Genomic DNA, 14,908 nt, shown 5'->3' on the forward strand with positions numbered 1-14,908 from the left:
CACCACAGCCGTGTGCTGCGTACCGAGTGCTGAGCAAGCCCTCTGCCAACTGAGCCCCACCTGCTCTCCCAAACCCACTGCTCTGTATCCAACTCTGACCAGCTCCTTCCCGCCACACCAGCCAAGCTTTGAGACCACCGCTTCGCTCAGCCACTCTGAGTGCCACCTGCTCTTTCTTATTTGTTTGCTTTTCCTGAGGCCTCTCACTCAGATGTCCAGTCTGGTTTCGCACTCGCAGCCCTGCCTCAGCCTCAGCCCCTCAGCTCCCCAGCTACAACTCCCGGCTTCATGACACCCCCACTCTCCCGCTCTCGCCAGCAGTTTCCTGGGTGTCCCAGGGCTGGAAGAGATGAGCGGGGCCAGTGCCTGCCTCATCAAGCCCAGGCCCCAACCTCAGGGCTCCTGCTTGCTCTCCGGCCCCTGAGACTCTGCGTGCCACACTGCAGTCAGGGTCCCTGGGATCAGAAGGGAAGCCACTCACTGCGGGACATGTGCACGGTGGCGAGCCGGCGGTACAGCGCCTTCTGCCGGGGGTCCGGGTGGAAGCCGCTCTTGGTAAAGTAGACGTGGATGTAGATGGAGCCGTTCTGCTGCACGCTCTGCAAGAGAAGGCGGCGGGGAATGGGGGACACACCGACAAGGCTGCACAGCACCTGCCTACGTAGCTTCCACTTCCGCCTCTAACTACTTCCTGAAGACTCAGGGCACAGGGGGCAGCTGGCTGGCTCTGCACAAACGCTGGAGCAGGACAGACTGAAGATTGGGTCCCACTGCAGCGGACAGTGACAGGCTGGCCTGGGACGAAGGCCACCCCATCCACCACTGCAGCGAGGCTGCCCAGAGCAGCCGGCCGAGGAGCTTGCCCCGGCCAGTCCTGCTCTAACGTGTCACCAAGTACACCTCGCACTAGGGCGTTAGCAGTAACAGCACTTCTGCCCCACAGCACAACAGGATCGTGATGTTCCTGTGCTCATGAGGCTCTGGGCTCACACCCAAGGGTTACAGACAGGCTGCAGGGCCCAAGGTCTCCGTAAGCCAGCTGTGGCAGCGCAGGCCTCTAATCCCAGCTAAGGCAGGAGGTTTGAAAGTTGGAGGCAAGCCTGGGCCACAAAGGAAGATCCTATTATGATAAAACAAAAGAGGAAGTAAGCAGCCTGGGAGCCCACGGCCCTCTTTCCCACCTCCACTGCCCTCTGACCACAGCCTCCCTCACTCCCACCTTCCCAGGCCCGGGGACTCTAGAGGAGGAAACCGAGGCTGTGGAGGGAAAAGTAAAGGGGAAGGAAAGGAGGCTCTGGGCAGAGTCTGCTGTCTGACTGGGGGGGGGGGCTTGGCCCACACTGGGTCCTGCCCTCCAAGTCCACTGGGCAGTGAGACCTGTGCCCCCAAGACCAGGCCCCCATTCCTTTTGGAACCTCAAAGGCCTGAGCTTGATTGTATGGCCATAGCTATCACCAAAGTAACAGCGGTGTCTTGCTCAGCTCCAGCCACTCAGCGGTGGGGCATCTCTTCCCCCCATTCCCAAAGCCTGCTGGGCACAAAGGACAAGAGCTCTGCCAGACCAAGTGCGCACTGGCTGCAGCTGCAGCTCTGGGCACAGGCCTGTAGTTGCAGTCGCTCAGGAACAGTGAGATTAAACAGTGAGTTCTGCCTGGTCACTCAGTGAGCCCCTATCTACATGTTAAGTAAAAAAAAGGGCTCTTGTAATCCAAGAAGTTGAAGGGTTCAAAACCACCTGCTGCTATACAGCAAGACTAGCCTGAACTATATGAGACTATCTCAAAAAAAAAAAAAAAAAAAAAAAAAAAGAGCCGGGCGTGGTGGCGCACGCCTTTAATCCCAGCACTCGGGAGGCAGAGGCAGGCAGATGGCTGTGAGTTCGAGGCCAGCCTGGTCTACAAAGCAAGTCCAGGACAGCCAAGGCTACAGACAGACCCTGTCTGGAAAAACGAAAGAAAGAAAGAAAGAAAGAAAGAAAGAAAGAAAGAAAGAAAGAAAGAAAGAGAGAGAAGAAAAGCAAAGCAAAGCAAAGCCAAGCCAGGTATAGTAGCTCAATCCCAGCACTTGGGAGGCAGAGGCAGGAGGATTGCTGTGAGTTCGAGGCCAATATGGGCTACAAAGCCAGTCTAGGACAGCCACAGCTACACAGAAAAACTCTGTCTTGAAAAACTAAAATAAAATCTGAGGCAGAGGCAGGTGGACTGCTGTGAGTTCGAGGCCAGCCTGGTCTACAAAGTGAGTCCAGGACAGCCAAGGCTACACAGAGAAACCCTGTCTTGAAAAACCAAAAAAAAAAAAAATAATAATAATAATATAAAATAAAATAAAATCCAAGGCGGGGGGGGGGGGGGGCTCAGTTGCTCAGTACTTATGTAGCATGCAAGATAGATGCTTTAAGTTCAACTGCCAACAACAACAACAACAACAACAACAACAGCACTGCTGAGTGTTTGTGCATGCCCACCCAGTTCTCTGCTGGACAGAGGGGATGCAGACATTGCCATGACCTGCCTTACCCTCCTAGGTTTCAAGGACTCATGAGAAAGCTGCGCCCAGACAGAGCACCCACCCTGAACTATGGAAGCCAGCAGACGATGGGAACTGAGAACATACTTAAACAAGCTGAGGAGCTTCCATACTTAAACAAGCTAAGGAGCTTCCTGGAGGAGGCAGGGAGCGAAGTGACTCTCCCAGTGGCCGCTGACCTTGAAAAGCCACCAAGCCACTGCTCACCGCAGCTTCGTCTATCACACGGGCGGCATGAGGCAGTAACAGTTACACGGGGCAACAGTAGCTGCTTTTTGTTTCGAGACAGGGCTCCCCAAAACCCACAGCCTGTTCTTCAAGCCATAGCCCTGTGCCTCAGCTGCGCACGCCCTGGACACGGGGCAGCACTGCCACATCCCGCTGCAACATCTCTTACTTTTATGGCGTACAGAGGTCTGCACACATCAATCTGGTTCGGGTCCTGTGCAGCACAGTCCTGCTGCTGCTTATCTATATAACTTTGCTTTTGTTTCTGTTTTCTGTTTTTTCCAGACAGGGCTTCTCTGTGTAAGAGCCGATTTGTGCAACTCTGAACCTAAGCCGTCGGGCATCATCACTGTGCTGAGACAGGGGAGCAGAGGATTGTGGGAAGGGCCTACCTGTGGAATGTCAAGCTCTGCGAAGTGCTCATAGCAGCCATCTGAGTTCTCCCCGCTGGTCCAGTCGCCGTACACCAGGTCATGCTGCTCCCAGAAGAGTGCGGAGGTGGCATTGAAGTCTGTGAAGTGCTCGTGCTCCGAGATGTACACATGCAGGTTCTGTGGGGAGCAGGAGGGGTGGGGCGACCGGCCACATGTTAATGAGATCATGTTATTTGTGGAAAGTGACTAAGAGAAACTGGTAAACCCAACCTTCGCTTTTGCCATATGCCGGCTCCCCCTGAACTGTCTCGCTAAGGAGCCCCCCTGCCAATAATGAACCTAAGGATTGGGGCTGGAGAGATGGCTCAGAGGTTAAGAGCACTGTCTGTTCTTCCAAAGGTCTTGAGTTCAATTCTCAGCAACCACATGGTGGCTCACAACCATGTACAATGAGATCTGGTGCCCTCTTCTGGCAGGCAGGTACACATGCGAGCAGAATATGTATAAATGATAAATAAGTATTTTTTAAAAAATGAACCTAAGGACAAGGACGCAGGACCACCACAGATGGCCTCCCAGTTGGAGCTACAGAGACCTGGGGAAGGAAGTCAAGCGCCTGGACCCCAGAAGGGGAGGCAAGCATGGGGCACCCTCTCCTGCTCCGCCAGGCGCCTATCTACTATCCCCATCCCAAGGAGCCGCTATTCAGCAGTGGCCTGGTAACAGGCTGGGAACCACAGCAACAGAGCCAAGGCGAGCGAGCATGGACTTGGGGGAGGCTGAGGGGGAGGGGTCTGGTGGCTGGGCCACTAGCTCAGGAACCTGGACTGATCCCAGTCACCCTGTCACCCACAACCACAAAGGCCAAACATGTTTCTGAAGGAAAACCCCTGGGCACCCTGTTGCAATAGGTGCACAACAGCCAGAAAGGCTGCCACATGAGCTCCCGAGAGTCCTGCTCTCTCAGTGTCCCTTGGGTGGCACAAGTCTCCTGCACTGACAGGTTAGAGCATCTGGGTCTCACATGTCCACAGAGCTGGCAGCAGCCAGGAACTGCCCCACCCTGTCTGTCCTCGTCACATCCCGTCCCAGCCCCTCAAGCTGCTTCCCACCAAGCATTACCATTAGAGTGTCTTTAGGGAACAGGTTGCGGCTGGCGACGCGTGGCGCCCCTCCGGGCCCTGACTGGTCCTGAGGGGACGGCCCTCGGCGGAACCAGCTGCTGATGGCCCAAATGATGAAGATCCTGAGGAAGGAAGGAGGCAGGTAAGACCTACACCCTGTGCTGGAGTCCAGTGCATCAGCCTCCAGAGCAGCCCCACTCTCTGAGGTCTGAGGCAGCCGAGCAAGCACCGGTGAAGACTCTTGCAAGGCAGAGACTCAAAAAGCCCCACGCAAGCGGGCTGTCACCCACACAGGGCCACAGGGCTCAGTCACTCAAGCTCAGAGCTGGGAGATCTAAAGTAGTCAGATGCCCCAGCCCCTGGAGGCCTAATGGAGATCCAAAAAACTCTAGACTCTTCCCACCATACTACAAGAAAGCTCAGCGCACAACTCTCCAGGTTCAGCTGCAGAATAAAGAAGCTGGCGGTGACGGGCTAGCCTTTCCAGCCGCAGGAAGCCATGTTTTTGTAGTGCTTTTTGTGGTACTAGAGTTCCATGAAGCCACGCGCCCAGCCCTTCCCTGGTGAGTTCTGGACTTTAGCACTTAACCATCTGCGACCCACCTCCCCCCAAGACAGGGTCTCTCTGTAGCCCTGGCTGTCCTGGAACTCACTCTATAGACCAGGCTGGCCTCACACTCAGAAATCCACCAGCCTCTGCCCTCCCCAACACTGGGATTAAAGGCATGCGCCACTAGGTGAGCCAGGGTTTTAGTAAGTTGTTGGAGCTGGCCTTGAACTTGAGATTTCCTCACCGTGGATCACCTAGCTGGGGGAACTTCCTGAGACTCACTTTCCCAGGCAAGAAGGATTCATCAAGCTACTTATCATGTGGAGTGCACACCTGTGATCCTAACACCTGAGACAGGGAGACAAGAGGAGGAGGAGCTCAAAGCCATCCTTGGCTCCACAGTGAGCTCAGAGCCAGCCAGACCCACGTGAGATCCTGTCTCCAAAACAACAAAAACCCCAACAAATAAAATAAAACTGCAAACAACAAAGCAAAACAGGGGTGACATAGATGGCTGAGGAGCTGCCACAGAGCAGTCTGTGGCTCGGCTGTGGAGGACTGTCTTCATCATTAACTGATACAGGAGGGCCCGCTGGGAGGGGTACCATGCCTAGGCTGGTGGAACTGAGCTGTGTAAGAAAGCCGTAACTAAACCAGGCGTGGTGGCGCACGCCTGTAATTCCAGCACTCGGGAGGCAGAGGCAGGAGGATCGCTGTGAGTTCCAGGCCAGCCTGGTCTACAAAGTGAGTCCAGGACAGCCAAGGCTACACAGAGAGACCCTGTCTTGAAAAACCAAAAAAAGGAAAAGAAATAAAGAGCTTACGTATGATATGTACAAGGCTCGAAATTCCACCCTAGTACCACACACACCATCTATCTTCTCTCTCTCCTTTTCCTCTGACTCTCACACACACACACACACACACACACACACACACACACACACATGCATGCACACACACACACACACACACATACACACACACACATGCATGCACACACACACACATACACACACACACATGCATGCACACGCACACACATACACACATACACACACACATACACACACACACACATGCACGCACACACACACATACACACATACACACACATGCATGCACACACACACATACACACACACATACACACACACGCATGCACACACACACACATACACACATACACACACACATGCATGCACACACACATGCATGCACACACACATACACACACACATGCATGCACACACACACACACATACACGCATACACACACACACATACACATGCATGCACACACACACACACATGCACACACACACACACACACACTCACTATATTTTGTATTTGCAATAATACTGACATACAAGGCTACAATGGGTCACCCCAGCTCCACCAACTACAGATCAAGGCCAGCCTGAGCAACACTATCACACCATCTTCTGAAAAAGAAGAACCTGGATTTTTCTCTTTCTTTTTTTCTTTTTTGTTTGTTTGTTTGTTTGTTTTCGAGACAGCATTTCTCTGTGTAACCATGGCTGTCCTGGACTCGCTTTGTAGACCAGGCTGGTCTCGAACTCACAGCAATCCACCTGCCTCTGCCTCCCAAGCGCTGGGATTAAAGGCGTGCGCCACCACGCCTGGCTTCGGGCAAGACTCTTACCTTTTGCGACCTTTGAAGTGGGGTGTGAAGAGCATCCACGTTCACCAAATTGTTACGGCATTAGCAGACTGGAGCCTGGCACCCAACCCGTGCAAGCTTTTTATTTCATCGGGGGCAATGTACAGCTCTCAGGGTGGAGCTCAGTGACAGAGCACTGCCCAGGCATGGCAAGGCCGCACGTTTCAAACCCATCACCACAAAATACAGAAACAGAAAACCAGAAAGCACACATGGAGTGGAAAAGTACTGAGATTGACGGCGGGGTGGGCTGGTGCCTCCCGGCTGGGGCTCATTAGGGCAGGGCTGGGCACAGGGACTTGCCTCTGCCTGTTGAAGCCATGGAGCCCTGGGGTCTGGGGTCTCAGGGGCTGCAGCCCAGCTGAGCCATCTGCTCCCCAATGCACATAGCTGACAGAGGTCTGGAACAGTGCTCTCGGGGGAACCTGCTGCCTCCCACTTTGGTAAATACTCCAAGGGAGAGTGTCAAAGCAGCACTGCCCGCTCAGAGGCGGGCCTGTCCCCATGTGTGAAACACGACAGGCTGGCCCTAGCCCCCACATCACCTCAGGAATCCTGAGAGGACCTGTGGGACAAAGAAAAGCCCTTCCTGTGCATCGAGGCCTACAGGAAAGACAGTGCCCCAAGGCTTCCCACATGACCTGAGGAAAGCCAGCATGGTGGCTCACGCCTGTGATTCCTGCACTGAGAGGCAGGAGGGCTGCCTGACGGGACTACTGAGCAAGCAACTGTCTCAAAAAAAAAAAAAAAAAAAGAAGAAGAAGAAAGAAAAAAGGAAAGAAAAGAAAAACTTGCTTCAAAAGGAAAATAAAAATATGCATTGAATTCTCTATCCTATTCCAAATAGCATTTTTGCGGGTGGGGGAGTGGGGAGTTCGAGACAGGGTTTGTCTGTGTAGCCCTGGCTGTCCTGGAACTTGCTCTGTAGACCAGGCAGGCCTCGAACTCAGAGGCCTACCTCTGCCTCTAGAGTGCTGGGATTACAAGTGTGCTTCACCACCACATGGGCAGTCTAAATAGCTATTTTTGCAGAAATCTTATAAACAAATGCTCATAACTGTTCATTCCAGCATTCAGGAGGCAGACACAGGAGGATCACCAAAATAGCTGGAGTACAGTAAGTTTAACGCCAGACAGGGATACATAAGTCACCATCTCAACAGACCAACAACCAAACATACACACATCACACACATACAAAACACGGGCAGGGTAGTTCACCGGGTAGCGCACTAACTCAGCACAGCCGAGGCCCTGCACTCAATCCTCAGCACTGTCAAGCTCCACTCCAGGAAACATCAGTGCAGGTGAAAGGTCCGTTGAGTTTGTGGACATCACCCCACAACAGACGGCCACTGTCACATAATTTGATGGGGTAGGGTAGGGGCAGCTTTGTGTATCACTAAACTATCCCAGAATCTTGGTACTCATTTGTAAATCTGGCACTGAAGAGCTGGAGAGATGGCTCTGTAGTTCAGGGCACTGGCTGCTCTTCCAGAGAAGCTAGGTTCAATTTCCAGCACCCACAGGGTAGCTCGTGGCTGTCTGTAATCCCAGGGGACTGACATATCATGCAAACATAAATAAAAGTAATTAAAAAAACAAAAAATGGCTGGGTATAGTGGCTCACGCCTTTAATCTCAGCACTGGGGAAGCAGAGGCAGGAGGATCGCAGTGAGTTCGAGGCCAGCCTGGTCTACAAAGCGAGTCCAGAACAGCCAACGCTACACAGACAAACCCTGTCTGGGGAAAAAAAAAAAAGTTTGAGGCCAGCCTGGTCTACAGAGCAAGCTCCAGGACCCCATCTTTAAAAAAAAAAAATCTGGCATTTGGGCTGGAGAGATGGCTCAGAGGTTAAGAGCACTGACTGCTCACTCAAAGGTCCTGAGTTCAATTCCCACACTCACGTGGTGGCTCACAACCATTTGTAATGAGATCTGGCGCCCTCTTCTGGTCTGCAGTTGTATACTCAGGCAGAGCACTGTATATATAATAAATAAATCTTAAAAAAAAAAAAAAAAGAATCTGGCATTCAAGAGGTGAGGCAGGAGGCCGTCTTCCTAGGGTCAGAGTACCCGCACTGCATCAGGCGTGTGTGTGTGTGTGTGTGTGTGTGTGTGTGTGTGTGTGTGTGTGTGTGTGTGTGCGCGCGTGCACGCGCAGCTGTACCTGTCCTGCAACTTACTATGTAGACCAAGCTGGCTTCGAACGCAGAGATCTGCTTGCCTCTGACTCCCAAATGCTGGCACTAGAGTTGTGTGCCACCACACCCGACCCGAGTCTCATCTTAAGACCTCCAACCTTGGGGCTGGAGACATGGATCCGTGGTTAGCAACAGTTGCTCACCTCCCTGAAGGTGGGGTCTGACTCCTGGCACCCACATGGGGGCACACAGCTCTCCACTAGACTTCCTTTTCTGACTTCCAAGGCCCCCAGGCACACACATAGGGAGCATACACACATACAAATAAACACTTCTACACCTAAAACCATCTTAGATACATAAAAAGTGAGTTGAGTTCCAACTAACCAGACGTACATTCTTGCAATCACAGGCCTGGAGAGGCTAAGGTAGGAGGACCACGGCAAATTCAAGGTCAGCCTGGACTACCTGGGGAGACACTGCCTCAGAAAAGCAAACACGTGCCTCTAATTCCAGCACCCAGGAGGAAGAGGCAGGTGGATCTGTGAGTTCCAGGCCAGGCAGTTATGTAGTGAGGCCTTGTTTTATTAGGTAAATAAATAAGACTAAAATTCAATGCCAGGGCTTGTGTGACCAAAAGCTCATAGGTGAAGTCTTACTACACAGCCTGGTGACCATGTAAAAGAGAAAGCCAATGCCATAAAGTTGTCCCTGACCTCCACGGCAGCACACGCCGGACCCCTGACCTCACATACAAACAATAAACACAATTAAAAAAGAGACTCTATGCCTAGCATATTTGGGGCCCTTTATTTCACCCACAGCAACACCACCCACACACACACACACACACACACACACACACACACACACACACACACACCTTCTCTGTGTAGCCTTGGCTGCCCTGGACTCACTTTGTAGACCAGGCTGGCCTCCAACTCAGAGATTCACCTGCCTCTGCCTCCCGAGTGCTGGGATTAAAGGTGTGTGCCATCACTCCCAGCTAAATAGTTAAATCTTAAAAGGGAGCTGTAAAATGGTTTAGAGATGCTGACAACTGAGCTCACTCCCAGGACCAACAGGACCTGAGAGAAGAGCAGACTCCAAGTTTCCTCTGACTCCCGCATGCACCACAGGACATATGTACACACACAATCAAGAAACATAATTTTAGCCGGCACTCGGGAGACAGAGGCAGGCAAATCGCTGTGAGTTCAAGGCCAGCCTGGTCTACAAAGCAGGTCCAGGATAGCCAAGGCTACACAGAGAAACCCTGTCTTGAAAAACCAAAAAAAAAAAAAAAAAAAAAAAGAAACAATTTTATAAAATGTTTGGTTTTTTGAGACAGGGTTTCCCTGTGTAACACCCCTGGCTGTTCTGGAACTCGTTATGTAGACCAGACTGATCTCAAACTGAGACCCAGCTGCCTCTGCCTCCCAAGTGCTGGCGTTAAAGGCATGCACTACCAAGACAGGCAAGTTTTTGTTGTTATTGTTTTGGGTTTTTTGTTTGTTTGTTTGTTTGTTTTTTGAGACAGGGTCTCTCTGTGTAGCCTTGGCTGTCCTGAACTCGCTCTGTAGACCAGGCTGGCCTCGAACTCACAGCGATCCACCTGCCTCTGCCTCCCCAGTGCTGGGACTAAAGGCGTGCGCCACCATGCCCGGCTCTGGGGTTTTTGTTTTTTGACTCAGGGATTCTCTGTGTAGCTAGTCCTGGACTCACTCTATAGACCAGGCTGGCCTCGAACTCAGAGATCAGCCTGCCTCCGCCCCCTGAGTGCTGGATCAGGCAAGTTTTTTAAAAACTGACAAAAGGCTCCCAAGGAATGGCTCGGCCAGAAGGGCGCTTCCCAGCACGCTGGGAACCTACATGGCAGAAAGCACAGACACACTCACAAGGTGTTCTTCTGCCTCCACACCGGCTACGGCATTTACACGTGCACACACAACACATGCGAGTGAGTGAATGAATGACAGCACACACACAACAAACAAAAACGAAGTCTGAGCCGGGCGTGGTGGCGCACGCCTTTAATCCCAGCACTTGGGAGGCAGAGGCAGGCGGATCGCTGTGAGTTCGAGGCCAGCCTGGTCTACAAAGTGAGTCCAGGACAGCCAGGGACTCCCTGTCTCTGGGAGACACAGAGAAACCCTGTCTCTAAAAACAAAAAAAGAAAAAGAAAAAGAAAAAAAAAAAAGGCAAAACCAAACCCAGCTAAACAAGGTGGTATGTATGTGCCTTTAATGAGATGCTGGTGAAGGGTGATGTTCCTGTGTATCAGCTGCGCTCCCTGGCTCCCCTCAAACTTGTCAGTCAATTCTCTGTTTCCGACCAAATGCTCCTCAAGTCTGTAAACATTAAATAAATGTGCCTGACCTGGCAGCTCGCACCTCACCCAGGAGGCTGAGGCAGGAGGGTCGCCATGGTTGAAAACTGGACTAGAGAGCGAGACCCTGTTTAAACAACAACAAATCCCCGCGTTTACACCAAGTAGAAACTTGTACTGTGGTTCGTCCCTAAGTAAGCTGGGGTCGCAGTGAGGGCCCTGGAGGCAGGAGGACCACCACAACCAAGTCCCAGGCCAGCAGGGCTCCAAACTGAGACTGTTTCCAAGCAACAGGACACGACACCTATCTTTGCCGTTGTCAGCATCAGGCCCATTCACAGACCACCGCCGATGGAGGACACATGTCCTACACTTAGGATGCCATTGCATCGGTGACTTGAGGATGTGCTCGGCAGGAACACGGTGCACTGTGTTGCAAAGGGCACAGAGAGTTCCTAAGTTTGGGGGGCTCTACGAAGGCAGACTCTATCCGCCTCTGTACACCTTCTCCCCCTCCAGGGCTGGTGGGACTCCATTTCCCAGGATTCAGAGCGCCTTCTCAGCCAGACCTTGAGCTTCTGGCCTGTCACCTCAGCATTTCGGAAGCTGAGGCAGGAGGATCCAGGTTCAAGGCCTTGGGCCGGGAAAGCTCGAGCAGCTGAGTTCGTCCCCAGGACCCGCATGGTAGAAGAGCTGACCCCCCACGTTGTCCTCTGAGCCCACATACGCACCCTGTCATGTACACACCTTCCTACACCCCATAAAATTAATAAGCCAACGTAGTAAAATGCCCAGGGCCAGGGCTGGAGAGATGGCTGAGGGTTCAGTTCCCAGCACCCATATGGTGGCTCACAACCGTACAACTCCAGTTCCAGGGACTCGGACACCCTCACATAGACACCCATGCAGGCAAAACACCAGTGCACAGCAGTGAGTGAGTGAGTGAGTGAGTGAGTTGATTCCAACCTAGCAGCTTGGTGGGAACCTGTCTTGAAGTAAGGGGCTTGAGGTGTGGCTCCCAGAGGACGCTTCTAATCCCAGGGCTCAGGAGGCAGAGGCAGGTGGGTCTCTGTGAGTTCGAGGCCAGCCTGGTCTATAGAGTCCAGGACAGCCAGGGCTACTAACAGAAAAACCCTGTCTTCCACCCAAAAAAAAAAAAAATCCATTTTAGGCTGAGTGCTGTCCAGGAGGGCTGGGGTAGACGGTTAGCAACCAGCATTCAAGAAGGTGGCTGCTGGGGTGAGCCGGTGAGAGGCTCTGGCTGAGCCCCGAGGTCCTGTTCTAGGCATACAAGCCCTGGGGCCTCTGTAGGCAGCTCTCACCTATGCAGCGTGTGCTGTCCCTGGTCACCGCGCCCTCTCCCCAGAGCGGGAGCCCAGAGCCCACCTGCTCACCTGAACAGCACGCCTTTGATGACCTGCCAGGCGTTGGGGGCTGGCTGGGGTGGGGGGTTCTGAGGCTGGGTCTCGGCCGGCGTGTCCCTCCCAATGCTGCCATTGCTGGTCACCTGCGGGGGGGAACAGAGAGCATAGGGTGAGGGGGCTGATTTGGGCGCTCTGAGTTTTAGTGGCTGAGCACACAGGGGCTTTGCCAATCTTCAGGGAAGGTACAAGCAGGAGTGCCCAGGCAGGAGGGCTCCAGAGGAAACTGTTCCCCCATGGGTACCTGTGCTGGGGGACAGTCCTGAGCGCCATCCAGTCCACGGGACCTGTCTATCAGCACCGACCCACAGTGGGCAGCGGTGAGAAGTAGGTGCTCACAGGGAACCTGTGGCCAGGCCTGGCACTCAGGGGCTGAGAGTTAAATCACAGTACACTGGGGCAGGGAGCCAGCAGCTAAGGGACAGTCCACAGCCCGAGCTGAGTGCTGTCTGTGGAGGGCTGTCCCAGGGCTCTGCAGCTGGCATTAGGAGAGGTGGCTACCATGGAAGGCTGGGGCTGATCACAAGGTCCTTCCCTGACCATGAGGGCCCCGAGGCCCCGCTCTCCAGCGGCAGTCCAGCATGGAGACAGACAGACGGGTCAGAACCTCGCTCACCACTGTGAGCTGGTATACAAACATGCACCCCGTGCACTCTGCCTGGTACCAGGCTCTGAATCACTGCACTCTGCGACTCAGCAAACAAAGGCTCAGAGAGGTTAAGACACTCGGCCGGATTACTCAGGAGCAAGACACCAAGGACAAGGAATCAGGTGGGGTTCCCATGGCAAGAATCCTCCTCCACCAGGCAGGGCGGCACGTGCCTATAATCTCTGCACCTGAGAGGGGAAAGCTAAAGGATCGAGGTTCAAAGCCAACCCAGGCTGTCTCAAAACAGCAGAGACACTGACAGCTGGGTAAGAGAGAGCCCAGGGCAGGGTCATTTTAGAAGCTTCTCTTTGGGCACTGCTGGGTCCCTAGGCCTGTGCTAGTCTACACTAGCGGCTGTCCCATCCCATCAGACTTCAAAAGCTAGGACCTGAGGGCTGCAGTAGAATGCTCATTGGTCCGAGCACGGGCTGCTCTTCCTGAGTTCAGTTCCCAGCACCCACATGGTGGCTGCCAACCGGAACTCCAGTTCCAGGGGATCCAATAGCCATTTCTGACCTCCACAGGCTCTAGGCACGCAAGCAGCACACACACACAGATGGAGGCAAGGCCCTCATACGCATAAAGCAAAAGAAATAAGCCTTTGTTGTTGTTTTTCGAGAAAGGGTTTCTCTTGGACTGTCTTGGACTCCCTTTGTAGGCCACGGTGGCCTCGAACTCACAGCAATCCACCTGCCTCTGCCTTCCGAGTGCTGGCATTAAAGGCGTGCGCCACCACACCTGGCATAAATTAGCATTTTTTAAAAAAGGGGGTCTGCACTACCGTGGCCATGGCGGAGAATCAGCACCAGATCCACACTTGTGAAGTCAGCACACACACGACCTCCCTGTTCCTGGACCATCCACACCCACTGTCCCCAGGCTCCACTGCCCAGTCCTCTCCACCAGGGCCCTGCACTTCAGCCCTCAGCATCTTTTTCTCATCACCTCACTGTAGGGACCAGAGCAATCCTGCAGCAGGGCAGGTGTCACTTGTTACCTCTTGTCCCGATACCAGCAAGGGGAGGGCCCTGTGGCCTCGGCTGCCGTCCCTCCCCCATGGTCCTGGCCTGAGACACATTAGGCACGTCACTCCTTCTGCCCTGATGACAGACTTTAGAAATACCGGTACAGGGAGGCGGCCGTGGTGCCGCACAACCTTAATCCCAGCACTCGGGAGGCAGAGGCAGGCAGATCTCTGAGTTCGAGGCCAGCCTGGTCTACAAAGTGAGTCCAGGACAGCCAAGGCTACACAGAGAAACCCTGTGCCAAAAAACTCCCTCTCCTCCACAGCTTCTCCAGACTCTTCTACATACCTACTGTGCGCCAGGCCCTGGGTTAGGTGGCAGCCACTAAGCTCGGGAGCTTGATGGTCCAGGCTGCAGCATCAAGAGGGAAACACCCTGCAGAACAGCATAGTAAAGAAGCCACGCGCCGGGCGTGGTGGCGCACGCCTTTAATCCCAGCACTCGGGAGGCAGAGGCAGGCGGATCGCTGTGAGTTGTGAGTTCGAGGCCAGCCTGGTCTACAAAGTGAGTCCAGGATGGCCAAGGCTCCACAGAGAAACCCTGTCTCGAAAAACCAAAAAAAAAAAAAAAAAAAAAAAAAAAAAAAAGAAGCCACGCACAGGGCACACAGAAGAGCGAGGGGAGAGAATAAGACAAAATTATCAGCCGGGAGGGGTGGCGCACGCCTTTAATCCCAGCACTCGGGAGGCAGAGGCAGGCGGATCGCTGTGAGTTCGAGGCCAGCCTGGTCTACAAAGCGAGTCCAGGACAGCCAAGGCTACACAGAGAAACCCTGCCTCGAAAAACCAAAAAAAAAAAAAAAAAAAAAAAAAAAAGACAAAATTATCATGTTCACCCACCAACTATTTGCCTAC

The 14,908-nt window shown here is 53.3% G+C and overlaps 1 protein-coding gene and 1 long non-coding RNA gene across 2 annotated transcripts in view; one reads left to right on the forward strand and one right to left on the reverse strand.

Moving 5' to 3' along the window:
- The window catches only part of LOC311591622, a 306,130-nt gene that overhangs the window by 133,211 nt on the left and 158,011 nt on the right, over nt 1–14,908 (forward strand). The gene's annotated exons all lie outside the window — the stretch shown is intronic.
- CLPTM1 (CLPTM1 regulator of GABA type A receptor forward trafficking) overlaps nt 1–14,908 on the reverse strand; it is a 30,424-nt gene that overhangs the window by 8,660 nt on the left and 6,856 nt on the right. The window contains exons 2-5 of the mRNA XM_084771417.1: nt 12,354–12,466; nt 4,251–4,374; nt 3,147–3,305; nt 482–599 (exon numbers count right to left, since the gene is read on the reverse strand). Of these exons, the coding sequence (XP_084627543.1) occupies nt 482–599; nt 3,147–3,305; nt 4,251–4,374; nt 12,354–12,466 (514 nt within the window). The remainder of the gene's footprint in view (nt 1–481; nt 600–3,146; nt 3,306–4,250; nt 4,375–12,353; nt 12,467–14,908) is intronic.

This window comes from Acomys minous (assembly GCF_964271855.1).
Source record: "Acomys minous genome assembly, chromosome: 20".
NCBI lineage: Eukaryota > Metazoa > Chordata > Mammalia > Rodentia > Muridae > Acomys > Acomys minous.